The sequence below is a fragment of the Triturus cristatus genome, chromosome 9, assembly GCF_964204655.1.
Source record: "Triturus cristatus chromosome 9, aTriCri1.1, whole genome shotgun sequence".
NCBI lineage: Eukaryota > Metazoa > Chordata > Amphibia > Caudata > Salamandridae > Triturus > Triturus cristatus.
Genome location: NC_140592.1, coordinates 1,190,017,842 through 1,190,045,703, shown reverse-complemented (window position 1 = coordinate 1,190,045,703; position 27,862 = coordinate 1,190,017,842). Strand labels below are relative to the sequence as shown.

At 44.1% G+C, this 27,862-nt stretch overlaps 1 protein-coding gene across 2 annotated transcripts in view; it reads right to left on the bottom strand.

Annotated features, from left to right (window-relative positions):
• Positions 1-27,862, bottom strand: part of LOC146799610 (retinol dehydrogenase 12-like) — a 143,796-nt gene that overhangs the window by 4,097 nt on the left and 111,837 nt on the right. For both annotated transcript variants that reach the window (XM_085627196.1, XM_085627195.1), the window contains 2 exons: positions 10,538-10,747; positions 644-833 (listed from right to left, as the gene is read on the bottom strand). In XM_085627196.1, coding sequence (XP_085483322.1) covers positions 644-833; positions 10,538-10,747 — 400 coding nt within the window. The remainder of the gene's footprint in view (positions 1-643; positions 834-10,537; positions 10,748-27,862) is intronic.

Sequence of the window (27,862 nt, the reverse complement as noted above, 5' to 3'; positions counted from 1 at the left end):
GGTGGAGATTTACACTCGTAGGTTTGTGAATCACATATTTTATTACTACTAAACATATAATATGCAGCACGTGAATAGGCCCCATCCCCTCCACTGCACGATGCACAGCATATTGAGGGTCATCCACTGGTGCTTTTGTTTATTGGTATCTCTCATGGCTGTAAGGTCAAGGTCGCAGGTCGCGCCTTCGTGCATCTCTCATCCATAGCTTGGAACAGCCTTCTGCCTCCTCTTGCTTCACTAAGCACCACTTACTCTTCAAAAAGAAATTTAAAACGTTTCTGTTCGCCTCCTCGTAACCCAATTTTTGCTTTTCATCTTCTATTATTTGTTGAGACAGAACAGGACCAATATGGACCCGAGTATAAGCATGCTAAAGAAAACAAACACATAAATAAAGCACGCAGGGAGACATTTACTGAATATCATATGCACGCATCCTACACACGATTCAACGTACTTTCACATATATGGTTAAAAGAAATTTGCAACTCATCAGTGCACAGAATAATACACACCCATTTAAGTTGCAGCATTTGTAAATTAAACAAGCCTATTTGTTACTGGGACTCGCCCAAACGTCTACAAACAGAAGCCTTAGAGCTGGTATGGGTCAATGCATCATCGAGGCTCTGGCACTGACCTGAAATATTTCCCGCTGATCGAATCCAGCTCCTCGGCCACCGAGCAGTAGATGCTGGTCTGCGCTCCTTCCTTGGGGGTCTTGAGGAAGAAGGAACAGAGGTTCCAGGCTGTGCTTAACCAGAACGAATGCCTCACAAGCTCGGAATGAACAGACCCAGGGTGCAGAGCGTTCACTGTGACTTGTGTTCCTGGGAAGAAGGTGAGAAGGAAGCTCTGATGAAGAAGCTTTTCAAACGGGTTTCACACTTGGAGCAATATCTTGGTGTCCAGCCAGGATCTTAAAGAGTACGCACAAGAACCTGCAACGTGTGTGGCCCTCTCAATGTTACATTTATGTCAATTAACATGTAGGTCTAATCAGCCACGGCCCACGCAGGTAAGACCAGTGGGGGGGATTTCGATGGACGACGACGAGGGAAAATTAACTATTTATTCAATTTTCCCTCATGGTCGTCTGTTGAATCCCCCCCAACCCGGCCCCACCGCCCCACCACTCTTACCTGCACGGGCTGCGGCTGGGTCTAATATAGGTATACATGTAGATGGGTCTATGAACAGTAATGATATTCTTCCCTTGAGATGTACTGTAGGCGATGTATGGAAATTATGTTACTGCAGGTCAATATTGTCAATTGCAATATAGCGCCCAACAATCCTCCTCATCTTAGCACTAGCTACCTCGGCGAACACCTTCTGCTTTCTCTTTTCCTTAATGCAAGGTCAGTTTGTCATGAATTCTGAATATGTTTAGTGTTTGACGCACGTTTTTTCCTAACAGTTTGAGCTGGAGACAGAAAGTTTTATAGTGTGCTACCACCATTTCTGTTTGCCCATTTACTATCTTTGTTTTTCTTTTTAGAAGCAACATATTCTGTGTTTCCCACACAATTTCTTCAGCTTTTAGGAAGGAAAGTGGCTCACAGTTTGATCTTTTCATGCTCTAAATAACATTATTTATAGGCTTTCCTCTTTTCAGTTTCTATTTGTTATGAATTCCAGTGGCATTTTGTTTAAGTGTTTCAAAACACATAAAACCAGTGCTTTTCAGTACCTACATTATTTTGCAGTAACAATTCACAGGGATAGTGTTTTCGAGTGTTTAGAAAGAATTTAGTTTTTATTTCCTTCTGAACTTCTTCCATTTTTATTTTCAATTCTTCCTTGCTCCTCATTCCTTCCCATAACCCTTTCCCTAAATGTGCACTTTTAGGTACGTTTTCGCAGTTTCTCTCACCTCATTGCCTATCATGTTTTAAAGAACATAAACTCCTAGCAAGAGAGTTCCATCTCATGTCAGGAAAAGGCATGAATTTACATATATTTACATCTCATTAAAATCTGATACAAGGTGAATGGTGGGCATTTAACACACCACCCTGCTGCTCTTTCCCTTAGCCAAAAGACAGTGTTTGACAGAGAGAGGATTTTCAACTTACTCCCCCCTGAGGTATACAATAGGTTGCTCAGTGCCCCAACATTGAAAGTCAGAGTTACGTTTTCCAATTCTTTGTCTCAAGATACCAAGAAAGAAATGACGGAATAACTATATTACTTCTGTCCGATTTGGGCTTTTTTCTGCTCTGCCTGGTCAAGGGAAGAGAGACTCTTGTAAAGAGAATGAATATGCTTACTGTTGGCTATATCAATAAACTGTGCTGCTGTACGGCATACCCGCTGACAGAGCAAAGAACCGTCATCACCCACAGGAGACCTTTGGCCATCTGACTTTGTTGGTCACAATGTGGATGAAGTCAACGAGCGGGATTAGGAGGTGATCTGCTAAAAGTGTGAAGACAGAAATCAAGAGCTGCATACCTTTAGGAAGACTACATGTGTATATTGGTGTGCCTAACAGATCTTGTGTTTATTTATGAGGAATTCACTGAAAGAATTGATAAACATTGATTTCTGGCAGACATTTGGGCCTGTGTTTAGTGAAAAGCAGTACAGGGACAGCTGTGTGTAGGAAAGTAGGATCTTTCTGGCATAGACACCCCCCACATTTTGCCTGAAGTCAGTGTGTTTTGACTGTAGTTCACTGGGATCCTGCTAACCAGGACCCCAGTGGCAGTGCTCTCTCCTCTAAATGTGATGGTAAGTATATTGTACACTCCACAATTGGCATACTGGAGTACTACTGTAAGTCCCTAGTATATGGTTCTGAGGTACCCAGGGCATTGGTACACCAAGGGGTCTCCCCTGGGGTGCAGCATGTATTTATGCCACCCATGGGAGCCCATGCAAACTGTGTCTGCAGAGCTGCCATCTCAGTCTGCGTAAAATGGTGCATGCATTAGATCGCCATCTGGTGTTGGGCTCGGATGCTTACACCTTGTTGTTGTCTTGGAAGAAGTCTTTTGTAGTCACAAGATAGGTGACTCCTCCCTTGGATGATAGTGTGCATGGGCATCGACTCCATCCTCAGATTGTTTTTTTCTGCCATTGGGTTCGGGTGTAACTTTTGCGCTCCGGTTCGAAACATTGGTTTTCAAGTTTCTTTGACGTGCAAACTCTCTACAACTCTCCGGTATTGTTTTCGATCGCGTGATCTTCGTCGCGCATCTACTGCACTTTAAACCTATAAGTCACCCCTATGGTAGGCCATTCACTCCAAGGGCAGGATGCATGGTTCTAAGTGTGTGGGTACCCCTGCACGAGCAGAGGTACCCCTACAAACCCCAGACTCCATTCTCTGGGCTTTGGAAGTGCGGGGCAGCCATTTGAAGGCATTTAGTGGACACTGGCAAGTTGAGATGTCTAACTACATAATGGCTGCTCCGAACCTTTTCATGTTTGGTATCAATGAATAGAAATGGGTCTGACCGCGCACTCCTATCTGTGTGTAAACCAGTGTTTACCAATGTACTCTGTGTAAGTTGTTTGAGCGTGCTGGGTGGGTAAGAGGTAGCCAGCCCCTGTTACTCAACTAGATTACTAATGCAAGCGTAAACATTCACTTGCCCCTGCCCGCACTGCTGGGGTGCAAAGAACTATTTGCTTTAAATTTTCTTAAACTTTATTTTTACTGTTTTACTGTTGTCAATACGTCACTTAACAATAAATTATATTTTCACATTGTCTCAATGCATTAAACTTGTTTGTTCCGGATCCATTTCCGCAATTAAGTCGTTATAAAGTGTACAAAACATAACATGAAATCTTTACAAATGTCATATATACAATGTTCATGCACAAACACAAATATTTCTGTAGATGTTTACCAATGCATTTCGGGATAGCCTTATCCCTTCGTCAGGGGAACTGTAAATAAAACACACATGCCATTGTTTAGGCATACAAGGAGGAAGTAACAACTCATTTGGTTACTGAACTTGGACTGCAATGTATGTAACAAACTGCCATGAGCATGCGCTTATCCCAAAGTGATCATGTGACAAAAACATGAAGAGAATACAATATGATGGTCACTAGTACCAAATAATAGTGATCGTGAATCAACATTCCCCATGTGCACAGTCCTCAATGCGTGCTCCAAGTGGCACCCACATCCTATATCGAACCAATACTGAAAAAAATTAACATACCGTAAAAAACTTACATCCACAGTAATTAAGCACTTTGAAGGCTTTGAAGGGCACTTAACTACTGTGGATGTAAGTTTTTTACGGCGTGTTCATGTTTTTTCAGCAGGTTCAAAGAGCTATATGCCTTTTGTCCAACTCCAATACTGCATTATCTAATGAAAGAAGAAAGAGTATTCTACTGAAATAAAAAACCAAGTTGGTAGATCTGGCGGGCAAGGTAGAAGGCCCTTTGGCTAATGGTCTTCTTTGCGGAGAAGCCTTTGTTAAATAGCTGTTTAGGCATGTGGGTGCCTTTAGCTCTCTTCAGAAATCTCAGATAACGATTAAGAAGGTGTTTCACAATCGTGTTTTTGGTTAGATCGGGCGAACAGGGAGTTGGATCCCCGGCCACGGCCAAGGAATCACTAGAGTCTCCTTTTCTAGAGGATACAGAGGCTTTCAAGGTCAAAAATCCACCCGCAGAGGTGAATTTTTCCCCAGAGACAAAGAACAAGGGGAAGATATAACCGTGGGGACAGAAGAATTAGAGGATCTGGTAAGTGTAGACCCTTTTGATATCCCCTAAGATTGGGCAGCAGACTTGCCCAATTTTATCACAATTGGTTAGGGATTACAAAGGACCCTTGGGTGCTGGAGACTGTTAGTGGTTCTCACAGAGTTTGTGGGAAATTCAGTGCAAGACTGCATTCCAAGAGCTCTTGTGTTTTCAGGAAAACAAGTTAATGTGATAGATTCAGAAATAAAGGAGTTAATTGCAAAAGGAGCGATGGTGAGAGAGAAAGATCGGGCACATGGTTTCGTGAGCAACATTTTCCTGGTGGAAAAGAAGGACAAGGGTATGCGTCCGGTAATACATTTGAGGGAATTGAACGATTGGGTTGTTTACCATCACTTCAAGATGCAAGGAATTCATTTGTTGAAAGATGTGTTGTCAAAAGTGGATCGGATGACTCGTTTGGACCTGAAAGATGCTTAACTTACAGTTCCGATTTGGGGGAATTATTAGAGGTTCTTGAGGTTCCAATGGAGGAAGAAATTGTGGAAATTTGTTTGTCTGCCTTTTGGCCTCTCATCGGCACCTTGGTGCTTTACAAAAATTCTCTCCCCAGTAGTAGCTTACTTGAGAGAGGGAGGAGTGAGTCTTATTATTTATCTGGACGATAAACTGATTATGGATCAGGACAAGAGTCCGCTAATTTCCCATCCAAGTCTGACAGTGTGTCTATTGGAGACACTGGGTTTTGTGGTGAACATAACCAAATCTCAGTTTGTGTCAAATTAAGAAACTACATTTTTGGGTTTTATTGTCGCCACTGTAGAAGGGGTGTTGAGGCTGCCAAGGGACAAATTAAAGAGAATTCGGAAGGAGATAAAGAACACTCTCAAATCCAACAGTGCTTATCTCAAAATGTTAGCCCATATTGTAGGTTTTTTATCATCTACTATTCAGGCTATATTCCCAGGACCTTTACACTATCGAGCCTTACAGAGGTTGAAAGAAAGGCATTTGAGAATTGGGTTGAGATACTCGCAGAAAGTTTGTCTTTCTCTAGAAACAAGACAGGAGTTGATTTGGTGGTTGAGGAATATGGAGGCCTGGAGTAGATGCAGACTTAATTGTGGAATTGGATGCAAGTTTGGAAGTAGGGGTGCAAGTTGTTGATTGCCAAAAACTGGTGGTCGTTGGACAGAATAAGAGATGTAAATGCATAAAAACTGTTTGGAATTATTAGCAGGTTCTTTTTCAATAAGGTGTTTTGAAAAGGAAACTGAAATGTTCTGTGGTGTTGGTAATGGACAATGTTTCTGCTGTGAGATATGTAAACAGACTGGGAGGTCCCCGTTCGAAGGGACTGGCAGACTTAGCAAAACTCTTTTGGGAATATTGCATGGAGAGAGGTCTGAGTGTTCAGGCAGAACACATTCCGGGAATGTCCAATTCAGTAGCAGATTGGTAATCACAGAATTTTTACGATTCCAGTGATTGGATCCTATGCTGGACAGGAGGTATTTAGAGCTTTGAATCTATTGTGGGGTCCCTTCCTAGTAGACCTGTTTGCAAACAGAACGAATACCCAGGTGGAGAAAGTTTACAGTTGGCATACGGATCCTGAAGCGCTAAAAATAGATGCATTTCTACAAGATTGGAGAGGTTTTCAAACCTACACTTTTTCTCCTTTTGCCATGATAAGCAGGGTGACAGGAATGATTTGTAGATGGAAAGAGGCAGTGGTGGTAACCACTCCCCTTTGGAGCTCTCAAGCGTGGTGTCTGATAATGTCGGAAATTAGTGTGGATCTTCCAGTGCGGTTACCCTTTTATCCACAGATACTAAGAGAACCTCAAGGGGAGGTTCACAGTCTGGTAGAATCAAGTCAACTTCATTTGGTGGCATGGAAGCTTTCAGGAGAGTATAGAAAAAAACAGGACTTTCTCCAGAAGCTTCAAGACTCATCGAAGAGTCATGGGTGCTAGGAACAAGGAAGGCTTATAGACTGGCTTGGGGGAAATGGCGTAGCTGATGTGTGGAAAGAGATTTGGATCCTGTTTCAGCAGATATAATACAGGTTTTAAATTTCCTGACATATTTATTTTTGAAAGGTTTGGCATATAGATCTGTGAATTCATACAGGTCAGCTATCGCAGCAGGCCACAATCTGGTAAATGGTTTTTTGGTAGGTCAGGATGTTAAGGTGAGAAGGTTGTTAAGGAGCATGAGAATTGCTAAACCATCAGGCTCTAGGCATTCTATCCTGCGGGATGTATCAAAAATGATTTGATTTCTGGAATCTTAGAGTGATAATTCTGATTTGAGCATGTAGAATTTATCATTTAAGTTGACAATGCTTTTGTGCTTACTGTCTTTCCGCAGGGTGTCAGACGTTTGAGCCTTAGTTGTGTCTGGTAGGATTTTTGCTCCTGAGGTTATTTGTTTTCAAGTAAGAAGAAGAACTAAGACAAATTCAACGATAATTTTCCATCCTTTCTTCGATGACAGGTCAAAATTGTCTGTTGTTCATTGCGTTAAAGAATAAGAACGTACGAAAAGCTTGATTAAACCTTCTGGTGTGTAACAATTACTGATATCCTTTAGATATCCTCATAGAGAAGTCTTGGCACCCATTCTGGCTAGATGGGTGAAGGAGTTGATGAATAGATATGGTGTGGATCTGAGTATGTTTGGGGCACACTCAGTAAGGGGAAAAGCGGCATCCAAAGCGTGTATGCTGGCAGATGTCTGCAAGACATTTACGTTGTGCTGATTGGTCTTCTGAATTCCATTTTCAGGCGTTTTTACTTTAGACCAATTAAGAATGCAGCTAAATGCTTAGTTTATAAGCTTTAAACTTGCAGAATATTGGCCTCCAGATATTGACATAAAATGTAGATTTGGGTCTGAAAATCTGGATTTTATTAAAGACACAGAGGCTAACATTATCCCTCACAGATTTTCCAGCCATCCTTGATGTTATTTTGTTATCTTTACTACAGGTCAAATTTGAGATTCTGATGCATTTCCGAAGGAAATTAAAAATTTTAGACGTTGTTACACAAAGAAGAGTTTGTTTCAAGGATGTTTGTTCATGTTCAACATAAGGAACTTTTTACGATCGTTTTGATAAATACAAGTTCGCAGTTCATAAAAGAATAATAATAATAGCCCCGTGCCACTGCGCCACAGCTTCCCCCAAAAAGAAGGAAGAGGACTGGTTGCTGGGGGTTTTCATTATGTTGGAATGTTTTAAAGATTCCAAGTTCTAGAAGCTTTCAAGATGCTGCTGAGTGGTGGCAATAAAGGATAAATACATAATAATAGCCTCCGTGTCTTTAATAAAATCCAGTTTTCCATGCCACAGAGGCTGTGGAAAATCTACATTTTCCTTGCTCTCCTTATCTTTGCACCATGTCTTCAACCCAAGGATCTCTTATACACAGATCCAGCTTCTACAAAGATATCTAAACACAGCCATCTTTGTTTCACATATTGACAACTCCATCTTCCATTTCTGACTTGTGATCAAATTTAGACCTTAAATGTCCTAAAGCATCCTAATTTTCACCTGGCACTGCAAGTCAACTAATTTCTCATTAGCATCTTCTTCCCACTAGGGGAACTGGGTTCGAGTCTCGGCAATGGCGCTGAACATCCCAATCCACCCTCACTTGCACCCTCACACACGCATCACTCACCACCACCAACCATCACCATGCCCCCAAAGAAGAATACAAAGTTCACAGATCATGAGTTAGAAGTGCTGGTAGACGAGATCATCAGAGTAGAGCCACATTTGTTTGGTACATTGGTCCAAAGGACCCCTATGCCACAGAAAACAAAGATGTGGGCGAGGATTGTGGACAAGGTAAACGCACAAGCACCAACGTTGCGCACAAAGGACGATATCCTGAACAGGTGGTATGACGTGAGCAGGAGGGTCAATAAACTCATCGAGAAAGATCATGCCTTGAGTCAGCGCACTGGTGGAGGTCCTCCTGCCAAACCAGTCTACTTCAGGACCTGGGAGGAGAAGGTGCGGGACATCCTACCACCAGAGAGCGTCCATGGTCTAGCAGACATATCAGAGCCTGGTGAGTACACAAACAACATTCCCAAGATTGTGTGGCAAGGGGACAGTGAAACCATGCACCGTTAGCAAAGCCACAGTAACCAATAGATAATCATCCCAAGATGTGTATGCTAGCCAGACAAACACAATACCTGCTATCTCATAGTGACTTGGAACTGTGTCATGACTTGTACCAACCTACAAACAAATAGAGCAAGGCAGTGGCACAAAGCCAAATAAACACTGGGTCAGACCAGTGGCTAGAGATGCTTCGACATATAGTGCAGTTTATAGGTTTCCTACAATTCAGTTAAATGAATACAAAAAAAAAATAGATGGTTACTTAGTTACTGCCACATGGTTTGTGGATACATGAACGTCTAGTACTATTCCATATTATGTGGAAATAGGTATCCATGGAGAAGTGGTGGTGTTGCTCTGATTTACAAATCCTTGCTACCAGTCTTTTAGGAAGTGATGAGGGGGAAAGATGATAGATCTTCATATTCAGTTTAGCCTGTCTGAAGCCTGTGTCCTGCACCACTCTCCAGAGCTTCTAGCACGTTTTTAGACAGGATGCCCATCTTTCTTTCTTGTTTTTGTCGACTGGTTCTATTCTAGTAGTGAGAGATATAAACCTCTGACTGAAGGAGAATCTTGTCCTAGAAGTTCTGATGTTGTACAATGCATGTTCAAGAGTGATGTGTTCTTTTCTTGATTTCGCTCTTCGCTGCGTCCAGCCTCTTTACTCGGACAGGATACTTCTTGTGATATGATAATGGTCACACGACATGGTGAATGTGTAGATATATATATATATTTTTTTTAATCTCCCACTTTCACCCCTAGCAAGTAGACTAATCAATGTTTGTTTTTTACAGTCAACTGCTAGGAGTGTACCACGTATCTCTTGCCCAACTAGACATCATTGTTTATGGCTATTTATAGAACAGATAATTGGGTCAAGGGATACCTTCTCTCTAGCATATGCTCCGCTAGAGCTCTGCCCATCTACCCTGTCTTTTCTCTCTATCTCTGAGAAGTGTTCAGGTGCTGGAAGGTGCACATGCATCCATTTAGAAATATATCAAAAAGTGCGGATCCCTTTTCCCAACCATCCTCATGGTTTTTATGAGCTTCTCTGACAGCCATGCTGATATCAACATTCTACCTGATACCCCCCACTCACATTATCGGGAATTAAACCATACCAACATTGCTGTGCCAGTGAAACTTTTCAGCCTGGAGCTCTAGTTGATAACCTACTAAGCTCACAAATGCATGAAATCAAAACGTCATGAACTTCCCTGCTGGTACCTTAGCAGGAAAGAACCTGCTGTATTACTGTGGAGGCCTAAGGGGATACAAATGCTGAAATAAAACTGAAAGTAAACATGCACATGTGATAAAAAGAACCTTAAGTAAATATGACAACTATAACCAACCAAATGCTAAATCAAGCCCCAGCAGACAAAAATGGAATTGATAAAGGACTATGGATTACCCTGAACTTTGGTAAAACTTACTTCTGCAAGGAATGGGTCGCTAGTGAGCCCAAGAGACTGGACTTCACTGGAAAAAATTGCTACTACTAGGCAAACAATACTTCAAAGCAAGTGAATGTAAACAATATGTCTTGCCGAAAAACTTTAATTTCCACTAAGGTAAATTAAAACCCTACTTCTAGGTCAATGAGGCGATCTTCTATTTTCACTGTAGTAATACAAGATAATATCTCACAATCATGAACAAAAGACAAAAGGCTGTGTTCTGCAACCATACCTTGTAGACGCTTGGCAAGTTCACGAGTGAAAAGTATATTGGCCAGCTTGCTCCTGCAGTATGAGAGGCCACTGCTGTAGCTTTTTTCACAGTGTATATCCTCAAAACTGATCTTTCCAAGGTGGTGGGCCAAGGAGGACACGTTCACAATCCTTGCAGGTGTTGACTTCTTCAGTGTGTCCAGTAGGAGGTAGGTTAACAGGAAGTGGCCTGTGAAAACATATGAGGGAATTTCAGAAAAAAACAATGTTTCTGGGACTAACTACATGGAGCAGCAAAAACAACCTCTGCATACAGTTTTCAAGATGCTTACTTATTGTGTGTAGTGAATTTGAGTAGTATCAGCATAACAAAGGGCCTGATTTAGTTCTTGGTGGTAAGCATACTCCATCACAATGGTGTTGGAGTATCCTTACCACTAAGAATGCAGTCTGCCTCAAGGATTTAATTGCAGGCAGACCTTAGGGTTAATCACGGCAGAGACTACTCCATCTCAGATGTATTTAAACCCCTCTGGCAGCCTGACCAGAGTAAGGGTCGTCAGAGGAAGACCTGTAATCCGGCCCACCTGAGTTAGATGAGTAAAAAAACAGGGGAGGCGTCTAATGTTTTGGCAAGTAAGCACTAGAATGTGACGCTGTCTTCCATCTACCAGGTTCTCACACCAGGGTACACTACAGCACCAAGCATACCAGATGCAGTAATTAAAGGGCAAGTTTGGTGCCAGAGATTGATAGCTTCCTCCACTGACATTTCCCAGTTTTGGTTGTTCTGCCTCCCCGGTTTGTGATTCAGAAGATATTTGCAATTTCCTTGGTGGCCCCAGTGCATGAACACTCCCTTGTTTCATCCTAAAGAGTCCACAATTTGATAGCCAAGAACGAGTTAACCACACATTGTGAGAAGATCACCCTGAAGGTTAAAAAAGAAAATTAATTTACGGACGGCCGTCTAAACCTTGTGGGATGCTTTGCACACATACACACTTGACGGCTCAAAGGCAGAGTGGGCTATCTCTAAGCCAACCTTTGGTTAAAAACATGTGCTGTTGGTTGTCTCATGATACTGGTGTGTATCACATGCAAGGATAGTGTGTTTTATGTACCAAAGGCTGAGGAACCATTCTGATTTATATATACAATACATTGATTTTGAAATGATATTGTGCAAATATATGAGACATTTAAGCATCATAGGGTTCTCAAGAGATAGTATTTATACATGAATATTTGACTCATGCACTTAAATAATGCTATACATGTCCAATATGAATTCTTGTGTTGATGAAATAGAGTAGATAAAGATGTCCTGCTAGAGTGATCCTTCTTCTTTTTACCCGATATAGAAGGGCAGAATAGAGGTCAGGTTTCACTGTCTGGTGGGGGTGACTTGCATATATTAAAAAGGAAGGTTTCATCTTGGCCATTTACTTTAAATGGCAAAGTCGAGTTAGCAGTTTAAAACTGCTCTACCAGTCTGCAGTGCCACATGCTTTACTTTGTCACACTTGTGGGGGCACTATAAGAGCTGCCGTCTATAAGGAACCTTTCAACTTACAGGCCCTGGGTACCCCTGGTAGCATACACTAGGGATTTATAGGTAGGTTAGCCTATGCCAATTGGGTGTAAGACAATTAAATATACACTCTCAAGGGTCAGATCACATGCACGGAGGCCTGGTCAGCAGGGTCCAGTACATCGCAGTCACCTTTACCTAATAGTCAAAAAGTGGGGATGAACCTGCAAGAAGCCATTTCCTTACACATACAATTCTAACATTTATACAGCTGAATATTTCTATTGCCGAGTGTCTAGTCTTAATTGGCTGGCCAGAAGATCGTGCTGGGCATGATGTTTGTCAGATCTTTAGCATTCGATTATTCCCTCCAGTCGCCCTTGCACAGGAACATATCCGTGCAAAGGCTTGAACCCAAAATGTGTTCCTCTGGGTCTCCTGATAATCTTCTATAGCCTCAGAGTTCACACAGGCAATAAACTAAGTGCAATATGTTTTTGAAATCTGGTAAACAGCTGCAAGCGAATTGAAAAAAGCTGGTTAAGGTTACTTGTGCATGCCTCAAAAATCACGCCAGGACTGCAGGGGGAACATATCACAACCAAATATTTTTAAAATCTACGCATCCTAAGGTTACACAGAGAGCCCTCTGTATTTATTATTTCCAATTTGCCGGTTGGAGTAGAGAGATTGTACACTAGCTTAGCTCTGAGGAGAATAATTTAGGCAACATTTCCTCACAAGAGATATTTTCTCAATACATAAAGGCAGTGATGTGTTAAAGGTCTGAATTCCACTATGGACGTGAATTCATTCCTGCTCCTCAATATTGTTTCACACATTCAAAAGCATCTGTAGGAACCACTGTCTAGTCATTAAAATATTGCCCATGGTATTAAGTTTAAAGTTTGAATCGTACAGTTATAATAGTTTTAAAATGTAAATTTGGAAACATCATTAGTTGAAAGTACTTTTTGGAGTCCAAAACACAACTGAGAATATTAAAAGATATTTACAATTGTTTTAGTATGTTAAATATTAGTTATGAAAAAGATTAGGGTGAGACTTAGGGGCTGGAGAAGGTTTAGGGAAAGGGTGAACAAGGTTTATTTTAATAGTAAGTGTTAGAGCTAGCATCAAGGTTAGGATTACAGCTGGTAGAGGGGAGGGTTACGTATGTGTCAGTGATGGCATTAGCATTGTGGGGGCTAGTGTTAGGGTACCTTCCATCAAAACAACATTTACTGTTTGAAAATTACATAATTTGGAACCTTTTGCCTTTAAAATGAGTTGGCATGTACACAGAATGCATTTATTTTCTGTATATGTCCCACATTCTGCTTTAAATATTTAGCACTGACCTTGCATAGCATTTTATGCGAGTGATCTAACATCCCACAGCAGTACACGAGACATGACAACAATACACCAAAAGACAAAAAAAAGTGGAGAGTTGTATAGCTTATCTGAACTCCCACCTGCTCCAGGTAAAACTTACACTAGAAGAGATACTGCTTTGCATGTTTCAGGTAGGAAGGGTAAAATTTCCAGTAAACGTTTTTCAGGCGGCATTTGAGAACCGTGGCCATATCAGCGCCTTCCTTGTCGCTACATTATGGCATCTTTCGTAATGTAATGTTCTTAACAACTAAGCTGTTGGTAGTTTGATATTTGGCATGTCGCTTGTTCACCGTAGTGGCAGATATCTTGGCCGCCAGCACTATTTTTATTGCATAATGAAGTTGATGTGCCTCGTCTAGTTCTGACGTGAATCTACTGCCTTTCTTGTTGGTTCTTGAAGAAAGATCGTCTGCTAGATCCATGTTCACATCGGATACCAGACAGAGGCTCAGTTAAGTTGAAGGGAACTATGGTTTGTAAAGTCTACTCTAAATGATCTTCAAGAACACTAATTTCCGATTTGATTAGGAATTGATTTCCAGAGCCTAGAAAAGCTTTTTAGCCCATCATACAGTCTCCTATTTTTGATGTATGTTGTTTTGTGCTCATTGAATTAGCAAATTTGTTATATTTACCGCGATCAAAAAAGTCTTGTTCAGGAGGGGGCGTGGCTAGCAGCCGAAGAGAATGGCGGCTAGTTAGAGAGGCTCCCGCACCCTTGCCGTCGATCCTGCATAATCCTGTGCCCATAAAGACTGCAAACCTGAGTAAATTATGGCTTGCCAGCCCTGCAATCCACTGCTACCGGCGACTGTGTGATAAAACTCCGTGGAGACGAGTGGAGCGAAGAACTATGGCGGCCGATAGCGCAAGAATCAACATGGCGGCGTGGGGATCTCCGACTGCAACTTCGAGGTCAGTGTAGCGGGCGCACGCTCTAGGGTCAGCAGGGGGCGACCCTTTGATACAGGCGGGGCCGCTGGCTGGCCGCACTGCGGCGACGACCTGTGCCCATGGAGCCGAGGCAGCTGCTTGTGAGGGGTGATGCGGGCTGACCACCACGGCGGCCACTAATCAGGGTCCTGTCTTCAGCGGCATACTAGGCCCAGAACTGCGCGCATCTCCCGGAGCCCGGATGTCGGCAGAGAGGTGGGGCGAGGACCGGCGCCCCAAGTGCTGCGATGACTACCTGGAGGCGGCAGCGGGAGCATACTATCGCGGCGGCCGATAATCGAGGCCCCGGCTTCTGATGCCAGCGAGGCCTAGACTTGCGCACCACTCGTGGGGCCCGAGCGAATACCGAGAGATCCAGTAGGTGGGGCCCCTCCTCGCATCACCTCGTCCCCTGCAGCCAATGACTGCAGTGTGGAACTCCAACCTTGCCAATGCAGATACGGAGGGCGGAGAAGGCTGTTTAACGCTGGTGTCCTGACTGGGACGAAAAGAAGACGTTCCACGCACTGTGGAGGACCCGGAGGTCTGCAACAGCGGCGGAGGGTGCGGGCGGCCCGGGGATCAGTCTCTGGCACCCAGGGCTGCTGCCAGCCGTAGTGGGCCGAATTCACAGCTGCAGCGGGCTGGCCTCCCCCTGTACCTGTAAACCCGGTGGGGCCCGGAAAAGACGAACACGCTCCTGGATGCGACCAAGACCCCACGGAGAGCGAGCTGAGATCGCACTAAAGACACCAAGTGAGGGAGGAAATATTTTTCGCCGAAGTGGGACCAACGGCCTAAAGTAAAAAAAGTACTGACACAGGCAAGTCACGTTGGAGCATCAAAATTCACAGAACAGTGCGCCAGCTGCTGTGCCCCGGTCAACGGACAGCGCTCAGACAACGCCGTCTGACACTTAGGGTAGTATACTGCGACTGGCATCCCTGGCAGGCCCACACCATCACTTCACGGCAAGGTCATCTGGACGGAGTGGACTATAGGAAATCGGTTCTAGGGAAACCCGACAGGCAGACAGTGAGAAAGGCATCCTCGCTGGGTAGGCGGCGGGGACTACAGAGACTGATTTTGGACACAGTATCCCCCCAGGAGCATCACAGTCCCAACATGGCAACAGGCCAGGGAACAAAAATTAATGCGCACAACAAGCTAGCTAAATTTGACTGGAACAAGTTGGGGGAACATCTTGAAGCGCAACAAATGGAGGCACCAGACACGCGGAACAATCCAAAACCGCCATCGGAACCTACACTTCATGATATTATGGAAACTATCAGCGGAGTGCGCACCTCCCTCGACTCAGTCAACATAGAGGTGTCCCTTATACAGGTGTACTTTCGCAAAATGGATGACAGAGTGAAAGACCTTAAAATAGTAACAACATCACTACAAGCAGATACGTCTCAACTTCAGACAAAAGTCGCGAAACTTCAAAGTCAGCAGGCACAGATGACACAACAACTTGACGAGTATGAAGGGAGGGCTCGAAGAAATAACATACGTATATTGGGTGTGCCGGAGCGGGTCGAGGGGCCAGTAGGTGACCTGTACATGGAAGACTTAATATTGAAAATGTAAGAAACGAGGCTGTGGAAAACCATAACCTGCGTGAAGCACTGCTGAAGACAAAAAATGTCTCTACAAATGTACACACACTACTTACATGGTATAAATCAAAAGATCATTTATATGTAAATTGTTTCAGTGAAATCAAAATTAGGTTAGATCACTACACTTTTTCAAATAAATATTGCTTGTTTGAGTTCAGACAGTGTAAGTATTAAACAAAAACATTATCCGTTGATGTCATATTGTCCAACAGAAATCAGTGTATGACTGAATTACAAATTTACAAAATCAAAATGCAGAAAATCAATCCCAATGCATTTCGGGTTAATACTAAACTCTTCGTCAGGGGATATCTAATCGACATTAAGCAATGATCAGTGGTATTTTGCAGTTGTATCTTGAGGTCCTCCGTGCAGAGCTACAACAAAAAAACATATGAATGTCTAATGAGAAGCTGTTTGAACAGAATAGCAAAATTCTATTAGGATTTGCACTCGGTGAAGTGAATAGGTAAAGTCAACAGGAGAAAGGAAAAGTGAGTGAAGGCCCATTCACCGTTCGGCAGCAAGAGTTTGAACCTATATAAGTGTTTATGCCATGTGCAACAATGCGTTGTTAGAATTTTGCTATTCTGTTCAAACAGCTTCTCATTAGACATTCATTTGAGTATTTGTTGTAGCTCTGCACGGAGGACCTCAAGATACAACTGCAAAATACCACTGATCATTGCTTATTGTCAATTAGATATCTCCTGACGAAGGGTTTAGTATTAATTTGAAATGCATTGGGATTGATTTTCTGGATTTTGATTTTGTAAATTTGTAATTCAGTCATACACTGATTTCTGTTGGACAATATGACATCAACGGATAATGTTTTTGTTTAATACTTACACTGTCTGAACTCAAACAAGCAATATTTATTTGAAAAGTGTAGTGATCTAACCTAATTTTGATTTCACTGAAATAATATACATATAAATGATCTTTTGATTTATACCATGTTAGTGTGTGTACATTTGTATAGACATTTTTGGTCTTCAGCTGTGCTTCACGCAGGTTATGGTTTTCCACAGCCTCGTTTCTTACATTTTCATATTTATCAGGACACAGGGCTACATCCCTTAACGTGAAGGCACGCTTTAACGAGTACTAAAATTTGGATCAACGATCCTTATATTCTAAATAAACTAGCACACATCAGGAGTGCAGGCCCACTTCTCACATTTTACTATTATCAGACTTAATATTGAAACATCTACAGCTCAAGAGACTTTCAAGTTATTTCTCGATTGAAAGAGCTCACCGAGTGCCAGGAGGTAGGCCAAAGCCAGGAGCCCCTCCGAGGCCACTTATTGCCTATGTCTTTAACTACAGAGACAGAGACACCATCCTACAAACGGCACGATCCAACCCTCCACTTAAGCTAGAAAATAACGAAATCACGTACTTCCCAGACTTCACTGCCCAGACTTCACTGCCAAGGTTCAGGCCCAAAGGCGTAGCTTTCAGGCGGTGACGAAAGAGCTCCGAGATCGCGAGGTGAAATACGCCATGCTTTTCCCAGCGAAACTTAGAGTGGAATCAGATGGCAAGACGTGGTTCTTCACTTCACCAGCAGACCCATGGAACTGGCTGGAGGGCTGGCGCTGAGTGGGAGGCCAACATCGAGATCGAAATGGAGGACCAAGGACGCACAGAGAGAATAGTGGGACTCCATCTGAAGAAGACTCCGCTAAAGCGGAGGAAAGAGAGACAACGCGCAGATGATAAGACCATACCTGGAGTCGGGACTGCCTGGAATTCTACGCAGCTATGTGCTCGGCTGCAGTGGTGTGACTGTTCTTAGGATGTTACCGAAGTGCGGGTCGCAAGTAGACTTGATTTCCAGCCTGTCATTACCATAGATGCCCAACTATGGGTTGGGACACTTAGGCCTCCTAATGGCTGGGCTGGAAGCCAAACGATTATAAGCACAATACCAATGGCTACTAGCGGGGATGGGGGGACAACCAGCCCACACCTTTTAGTATTTTTGGGAGGGAGCGAGGCACTCTGCCTAGTTGGGGAGTGGGTAGTTTTAAATCCACGGGCAGGGGGGCAGGGAGCGGGGATGGAAGGGGGTGGGGGGATGGGTGTTCACCTTTTCAAGGATTGTTTGATTTACAAATTAGTAATTGCATACTGCCATGTACAGGTTTCATTGCAGACTTCAGTTGCCGGGGAGACACGCAAGGCCACAATACGCTACCTATGCCGGTTGAGCATGCTACGCACATGCCGTTATTGGAATACCATACTCTGACTGTCTTAATACTGGATGATGGGGGATAAAATGGAATCGTCACTCTCTGTACTTACTTGGAATGTAAACAGGATGGGGGACAAAATTAAACGTGGAATGGTTGAGCAATATCTAAAACGACAGGCTCCTGATGTGGTATTACTGCAAGAGACGCACATGGTTGGCAATAAAAGTAAAGCCCTCACAAGGTGGGGTTATAAACTCCTAGAACATGCAAACCACAGCACGGGATCTCGGGGAACAGGTATTCTGGTTAAGAAGAACCTGGCTTTTATCGTGCAGCGTACCTGGGCAGATCCTGTGGGCCGATTTGCGGTCTTAGAGGCCCAATGGGAGGGAAGGGCGCTTAACATGATTTCACTGTACCTACCACCAGCACTGGAGAAGGAAGCGCTGAAAGATTTAGGCAAAATATTAACTGACCTTCCGATAAGTACGCTGATCCTGGGAGGGGACTACAACATGACCATGGATGACCGTATAGACAGACACCCACAACGGCCGGGGGCGTGACCAAATGTATTAATGAAAGAATTAACCACAGCTATGGGTCTGGCGGATGTATGGTGTACGTTACAGCCGAATGGAACCCAATACACCTATTTCTCTAACGCACACAAAAGCTCATCCCGCTTCGACTACTTTTTAACGCGCACAGCCTCAATTGGTAACTTCCGGAACCCCCATGCTCTGCCAAGAGGTATCTCTGATCACTCCCTGGTTATGGTCGAACTTATACACTGGGAACAACAGCCGCGGATCAAATTCACTATACACCTATGGTTATTGAAAATTCCAGACATCAAAGAGGAACTATACACGCAAACCATCAATTACTTTAAAGAGAACGTTGGTTCGTTTGAATCGGCATCAACTATATGGGAAGTCTTCAAATTGGTCTTGAAGGGGCAGGCCTGGTCTCTAAAGATGGGTTACATTCAGAATAAACGACACCAGCTAGTCCAATTAGATGACGAGCTCCGACTATTGGAACTCGATAACACTAATATGCCATCGGAAGACACACTACACCGTCTCACACTTAAACAAGAGGAATACAAGATCAGAGCAAGGGAACACATGATGGCTAAACACCTCAATACTCAAAATAGAGTGTATGAATTGGGCGATAGGGCTGGTAAAACTTTGGCCTGGCTAGAGAGGAGAGAGCAAGGGGACAGATGGGTGCTGAGACTAACTCTACCAGATAGTACGACAATTACACATCCCAGGGATATAGCGGAGGCATTCACAGATCACTTAGAGCAGATCTATTCCCCCTCCACTACATAGACCGCGGAGGACTCCCACCAACTCCTCTCTGATAGCAACATACCAAAACTCTCTGAGACTGATAATGAAGCCCTTGATAGAGCTTTGACAGATGAAGAGATCCAGAAGGCCAAAAGCCGAATCCATTCTGGGAAGGCGATGGGGCCCAATGGGACTCCCATTGAATTTTTAAAAATAACTGCCTCTCAGTAGCCCCACACCTACGGGCTATGTATAACGAAAGTTACAAGCGGGGGAAATTGCCCAATGACCAACGCCTTGCATCCATAGTTGTGATCCCAAAACCTGGGAAGCCCGTAGATAATTGCAGTTCGTGCAGACCGATTTTTCTAATTAACGTAAAAGCTAAGATCCTAGCAAAAGTTCTTGCCTCTAGGCTGGTCGCAATTATCTCCTCCTTAGTTCACCCTGACCAATCTAGCTTTCTGCCTAGGAGGAATACAGCACTCAAGATCCGCCGTCTCCACAATGTGCTTGCACGTAGAGAATACATGGAAGAAGACGCAGTAGTGCTGTCTTTAGACGCCTCCATGGCGTTCGATTCTGTAGAGTAGCCATATTTATTTGAAGTTCTGGTGAGGATGGGATTCGGCCCAAAGTTTTTGGGATGGGTGAAATTACTTTATACAGACATACTGGGTCAAGTGAGAGTTAATAACTACACATCTCGTGCATTCACGTTACGGAGAGGTACCCGACAGGGCTGTCCGCTGTCCCCACTGATCTTTTCCCTCATGCTAGAACCGTTGGCTGTTTGGATACGTCGAGATGTCATGATAATGGGCTTGAAATGGGCGGAGGGTAAGGAAGACCGAATATCCCTTTATGCCGACGATATTTTACTATATTTCGCCTCCCCATATAGATCCATTCATGAAGTGCTAAACATCTTCACAAATTTTGGGAAATATTCTGGATACGCGATAAACTGGAGTAAGTCGGTGCTGTTCGTGCGCCGGGGCCAGGTCCCGCGCCTCCAGTGAACTGCACGATTGAGGTGGCAATGGAGGGCTTCCGCTATCTCTGAATATTTGTAACGTCCGACCCAACCGTTTTTTTCCAATCACAATTTAGCACCCCCGCTGGCCCGACTGCGAGCGGACGTGAAACATTGGGGGTCCCTACCTTTATCCCTAGTAGGTCGAGCTACCCTATTTAAGATGCTAGCCCTCTCACGCTTTCTATATATTCTCCAGAACTGCCCGCACCGAGTCCCAGATACGTACTTCTCAGCAGTGGAAAGTGAAGTCCGTACACTACTATCGGATGGCAAGGCCCCTCGTATTGCGATGAAAAAGCTAACAAAAGGATGGTACGATGGGGGAATAGCCCTTCCAGATCTTAGACTCTACTATTGGGCGTCACAATTAGTGGTAATAAACTACTGGATATAACGCTCCCCTAACGATCCTGCCTACTTATTGGACAGATATCAGACTGGGCGAACAGATTACTTAGGAGCACTATATTCAAAAGTCAGAAGAGGGCGATATTTTGGGCCTACCTCCCACACCATAATGATCTTGCACCAGGTGAACTCACGTTTGGGTTGGTCAAATGTCCTCACAAAAGCGGCACCGTTGTGGTATGCCTAGAGACTGGGTTCTCTTTGTCATCAACCGGGTTTCGACAAATGGGACACTATTGGGATTTCCGTAGTCGGAGATCTGATTAAAAAAGGTTCGATTCTTAGGTTTGAAGAGCTCTGGGGACATTACCAAATGGCTCAAGGGGAAATGTTCAGGTACCTGCAAATTAGACATGCCCTCACCACAGCTTTTCCAGACCTTACAGATATACCAGAGTTGTCATCGTTAGAGGACCAATTGCTTTTTTTTAAAAAGAAAAAAAAATATTTATTATTTTATTTGAGAGATCATACACAGAGCATACAAACATAGCAGGCATGTATATGGCAACAGACGACACATAAGCAATTAACTTCATTGCCCCATAGTCAGCCAGGAAGTCCCGCTTTAGGGAGAAATAGCATTGTATGTAGCAGTTGGTCTAGACTAAATACACAAAGAAACAAATGTGCTTTTTCGTCACGGATAACTAACACCTGAATACACCAGCTTCGGCAAAAAATCCACATTCGCACATCTAGTCAAGAGCTCAATATGGGTCTGAAGGCGCACCACGGACACAAAGCCAGATCTTGAAAGGTTCCCAGATATCTTTTGGTCTGGAAGCTGTCGGCATGAAGTCCCAGTAAAGGGTCAGCTGCTCTTGACAGTAGGCAACGTCATGTAACCAGTCCTTGATTTTTGGACCCCGGGTGGCTCCCCAATGTATTGCGAGCCTGCGTCTGGTAAGCACTATCAACATTGCTGCTAAACGCCGATATTCAGGTCGTATCTGCGCTACGTAGCCTAAAAGCAACACCAAGGGTGTACGGTCAATGGGTTGACCCGTAATTGCATGTATAGTTTCAGTTACCTCCGTCCAGTAGCTAGAGACCGCGGGGCATTCCCAGGCCACGTGGAGGAATGCGGCTCCCTCCTGTCTACACTTCCAACAATTTGAGGACTCTCTAAGGCAGGGGTCTCCAACCGGTCGATCGCGAGCTACTGGTAGCTCGCCGACCCTCTGGGAGTAGCTCGCGCTACTTTCTAATTATAGAGACGTAATTTAAGCATTTTATTTTGTATCCCATCATTGTCTTTGCCAGCTCTAAGACCTTGCCCGCCCTCACACAAACCAGCTGCTCTGATTAGCTGAAGTGAGCTTAGCTGGGGTGGGGCGGGCCAAAGAACGTGACGTTCTTCCTGCAGTCACGCGCCACCTGCCTTTTCCAGGCAGGCACCACACTTCATAATTGCCATCTCATCCTCCTGGGAAGCTGCGCAGGACTGGTAAGTGTTCCCCCCTGATTATTAGCAGCATAGTTTGTAAAACCGGTTAAGTGCATTGTAAGACCTTTGATTTTAACATCAGCAGCCACCGCGCTTTACATCTGCCTTAAGTAACAAAGCGCGGTGGCAGCCGATATTAAAATCCAAGGTGCTTGCAGGCACTGAGCAGCTACCGCGGTCGCAGCAGATTTAAATATCCAAAGTCCTTGCCTGCATGAACTGCTTTCACTGACTACAGCACGCTTTAAATTTGCCTTTGCGTGGTAGACAGTGAAAGCTGCTAAGTGAATGTAAGGCCCTTTGATTTTAAGGTCAGATGCTTCCGCTCTTTACATTTGCCTTCGATATAAAGTGCGGTGTCAGCCGACCTTAAAATCCAAGATTCTGCAGGCATGAGCTGCTACCACGGCGGAGGCCAATGTTAAAAATCAAAAGTCCTTGCCTGCCCTGAACTGCTTTCACTGACTTCAACACGCTTTAAATTTGCCTTCGTGTGGAAGTCAGTGAAAGCAGTTCAGGGCAGGCAAGGACGTTGTGACTTAGTGCATGCAAGGCCCTTTGATTTTAAGATCGGCTGCCACCGTGCTTTCTATCGGACTTCAGTAACAAAGCACGGTGGCAGCAGAGGTTAAAGTCCAAGGTCCTTGCAGGTACTGGGCAGGAACTGGGGTGGCAGGAAATGTTAAAATCAAAGATTCTTGTCTGCACAAACTGCTTTCACTTACTACTACAGCACGCTATAAATTTGCCTTTGTGTGGTAGTCAATGAAAGCGGCTCAGTGCATGCAAGACCCTTTGATTTTAACATTGGCTGCTAATGTGCTTCATTATATATTCTTTCAATTTTAAAGCGTGGTGTCAGCCGAAGTTGAAATCAAAGCGCTTTACATGTACTGACCCGATCCTCCCAAAGCAGGCCCTTCACCTCTCTGTCCTATCACTCCCAGTCTCTCTGTCTCCCACACTCTTCCTTTGTGCATAGGCAGCTCTGCTTGTGTGACACAGAGCTGTGTTTTGCTGCACCACAGCTACGCAAAACAAATTGATTTGTTAAGTACTTCTACTAATCTACTGCTATGCATTTATTAGCGGCAGTTTACAATTTTAGTGGCTGGGCTAAGATGATGTAATTTCTTCTTGCGTGGGATTTTTATAAGCAAGGCTCATTAGCCCTTTTACCCATGCACTTTGATCCCATTGTTGTAATGTCTTTATTTAGCATGGTTCTTGAGGTGTTACTCAGAAGAATGTTGAATGAAGGACTCCATTGTACTTATTTAGAAACTCATGGCCTATGTAGGAGGAAAGCAGGCTGGTGAGTGCAATAGACAACTGGAGTGTGTGAGCATGCACGAGGTGTGATCAGATTTGGCATGTTTTTAAGGAACAAATTCATGCTCGCTTGTCTGAGCATTTTCAGTATTTCATGATGTGTAGGAGTTTGAATTAATTTGATCTGTAGATTAGATTAGTTAATGTATAAGTTTGCTTTATTTCTTATTTCAATAATATGTAAGGTTACACAAGGGGCCTTCTGCTTCAATAATGACATTTTCAATTAAAGCAAATAGGCGCTATAATGCAGCCCTCTTTATGCATAGTCACAGAAATGTCTGAGAAATATCAGCTTTCCCCATGGTCTGGGCGGGTGATGAGAGCCCATTTGAAATACCATGAGAGTAAGGCGAACTACCAGTGTGCTATTTATTTTTCATGCTCCTTTTCAGAAAGTTATGTTTATATGAAAATAATCCAACTATCTTTTTTTGCATGTGTTTGTATTGTTTGTAGGCGAGTCCTACTCAACAGAAGTGTGATAAGGCTGGACTAGATGAATGTATTGTATTCCTTTTTTAATGGATTACAAAGGGTTGTTCCTGGCTAGAACCTGTTATTGATCAGGCTATGGAGCTTTCTGTTTATTGAGGTATGCGCTGAGGGACATTGACCTATGTTTCATGCTACTATATATTATTACTGGAAGTCGAAGAGGACTGTGCAGTGAGTGTAAGGCTTAGCAGACAGTCTGTTGCTGAACATTGCAGAACTGTGCATTTTCTGAAAATGGACTTTGCAGACTTAAAGCATGTGTTATAGAACTGAGTGAAGTGCTTTATAAGGAAAGCAAGGCTACCACCTTTCCAAATGTCGGCCATTTGTTGTTCCAATAGTCTGCAAAGGCCCGGACATGAATGAAAATCATATGTATTAATTTGTAACATAACCTTTCTCCCTTTGTTTTTGATAATGAAGAAAGGGGAAGCCTTCTATTGCAGCAGTTTAATAGCGCTTACTAATTGTGGCACCGGAGCACTTACCTACATGGTTAGCAAGCTATGGCATGTGTAGGGTGGTTGGTTCGAAGTGTTTTCTTTGGTTTTTGATCCTATGTTGGAAGTGCTTTCTTGTCTTGCCTGATAAACACCAAGGTGCAGTTATTGTTATCATGTTATGTGACGCATTGCATAGCAGTGTGGCGAATGAGGTGTGAGACAGATATACAGTTTACTATTTAATGATTTTCAGTCTGCTGACAGCTTTGATCAGCTCTATAGTTGTATTTTGTTCATACCACAGTATGGGCCATAAAGAAATTAGGCTTAAAGACAATTAAGCAGGGCGCGGGAGGTGTCTCCAAAAAATGCGCGAGTTGCTTGGCCTTTAGTAGCTCACGAAGATTTTCACTGATCGGAAGTAGCTCTCACTACAGAAAAGGTTGGAGACCCCTGCTCTAAGGTTTATTTTGAAAAGTTGTAGGGGGGTTCTATAAAATCTGTTGATAAATTTGAAATGTATTAATCGTAACTTATAGTTGGGAGATAAATATTTAGTCTGAGAGCAGCACTGGGCCCACTGCTCGTCTGTGGGGATGTCACCCAGGTCCAGGCGCCATTTCGTAAGCGCAGCAGGGTCTGCATACGGTGTGTGAGTCTGTGTGGTGGTGTACAACCTGGTTACAAGTTTACGCGGCGATGGTGTACTTAATAAATTATGAAGGGAGTGCAATGTTGACGGGGGTGTCGGAAACGTGGGATGTAGCGCCTTGCAGGTCGATTTTAATTGATGGAATAGTAGCTTATCCAGTAGTGGGGTTTCTTCCCCCTCCTGCTCAGTTGGATTCAGTAGAAAGATACTGTTGGGGTATAGAACTCCCATGGTGGTTAGACCCATGCATGTGGCTCTGTTGATTGCGCCCCCATCATGGAGGAAGGGGAAATGTGGATGACTCGCCAGCGGGACCGATCGAGCATATAGCAGTGGGGCCTGGACTCGCCTCCGCAGCCCATCCCAAGCCCAGCGCACCATCTCCATGGTATTAATTTCGTTTGGGGTACGTCGAAAGGGGTAGTATACGGCTGTGCTAAGTGGAACGGGATCCGCTATGTCTCTCTCTGTGGCAACATGGGGCTGAAACGGGACAGGGTAGGTCCAGTAGAGTAGAAACTGAGGCTGAGCGCTAAGGGCATATAGTTCAAAATCCGGGGCACCTAGGCCCCTAGCACTCAATGGGCGAGTTAGGACATCCCAACCGATCCATGGTTGCTTGCCCCCCCAAATCAGCGAAATGGCTGCGGAACGTAATGTTTAAAAAAAAGCCTGGGTCAGAGGAATTGGGATGTTTACAAAATAGTATAAAAACTTAGGAAGGACAATCATTTTAAGAATGGCTATTCTGCCTGCCAAAGATAGGGGAAGCAGTGACCAGATTTTGATTTTGTCCTCTAGCCAGGAGTACAATTTGCCGAAGTTCAAGTTCCACAGGAGTTGCAGATCTCTGCAGAGCCGCACTCCTAAGTACTTGATCTCTCCCTCTGCCCACTGTAGTGGGAACTCAAGAGTTCTGCACAACGGTGTATCTGTTAATTGCAGAATGGAGGATTTTCACCAATTTACATTAATCTCAGACAGCCCCCCCAAATCTTAATAGCTCCCTAAGTAGCAGGTTTAGGTTCTCTTCTGGATATCTTACATATAATGTTATGTCGTCCGCATACGTAGATATGGTGAGATTGCGGTCAATAAAAATTAAACCTCGGGAGGAGTGGTGTTGACGGATCCGGGCTGGTAAAGGCTCCATCGCAATTGCGAATAGGAGTGGGGATAGGGGACGCCCCTGACACGTGCCCCTGGAGATCGAGAATGCGTCAGATAGGAGACCATTGGCTAAGAGTCTTGCTGTCGGCTTAGCATAAAGCAGTTTGATCAATTTGAGGAAGTTGGGGCTAAATCCCAGGCGCAGCAGAATAGTAAATAGGTAGGACCTCTCCAGGGAGTCGAACGCCTTAGTAGCGTCTAAAAAAACAGCTGCCGGAAGGTGTTTTGGATCAATCTGATGTAGGACCGAAAAAAAAGTGCGCAAGTTTTGGGCCGTAGATCGCCCGGGAATGAAGCCGGATTGGTCGGGCGGGCAAAAATAGGTAGCAGGGGTTGTAGTCGGTTCGCGTTTAACTTAGCTAGAATTTTGGTGTCTATGTTTATGAGGGACAAGGGTCAGTAAGAATCGCACAGTGTTGGAGCTATATCTGGTTTGAGCAGCGTTATGATTACCACTTCACGCATGGACTGGGGTAACACCCCGGCCTCTAATGATTCCTGGTAGACATCTAATAATCGGGGAGCTAGAATATCAGCGTAGGATTTATAGAAAAGGGTGGTTAGTCCATCTAGCCCCGGGGCCTTTCCAGTTGGGAGAGCGCTAATAACTTGGGTAATGTCCTCTATCGTGAAAGGGTACGGTCTGTGTCTAGGGCTCAGCCATAGCAGTTGTAGGGAATCTAGATAGCCCATCAGATCGGGATGTATGGAAGTTTGTTTGGCCGCATATAAGGACGTATAGAATTGAGTGAGAAGTTCATGGGTGCCCACTTGTCCACGGATGGGGATAGAATCAGCATCCATGAGCTCCACTATATACGTGGGGGCAGTTCTCTGACATAAGAGGTTGGCAAGAGTTTTCCCAGCTCTGTCTCCCTCCCCATATCCGCGGGATCTGGCTTCCTTTCCCAAGAAATGTGTCTCCCTGCCAGCCTCTTGCTCAAACTCTGTGATAAGGGTACGGATAGATCCCAGATAGGGAGCATCTTTAGTGGCATAAAACTGCGTTTCCAGATCTTTGAAGTCTTGCTCTAATCTGGCCAGGGTCGACCGAATGGATTTAAGAACACCTGACTGCTTGGCGATACAGGCACCCCTTATAACCACCTTAAAAGCATCCCATAATACGGACGGGGAGTCCACTGAACCCTCATTTAAGGAAAAGCAGTTTTGGATATCTGTGGCTATTTCGGCCTTAAAGACCGGGTCCAAAAGAACATGAGGCGGGAGCCGCCATGGAAAGGCGCGTGGTTTCATATCCGGGATCCACCACTTCAATAGTACCGGGGCATGATCGGAGAGGGTACGTGGGAGGTGCTGCGTATCGGTAGTCCAAGTC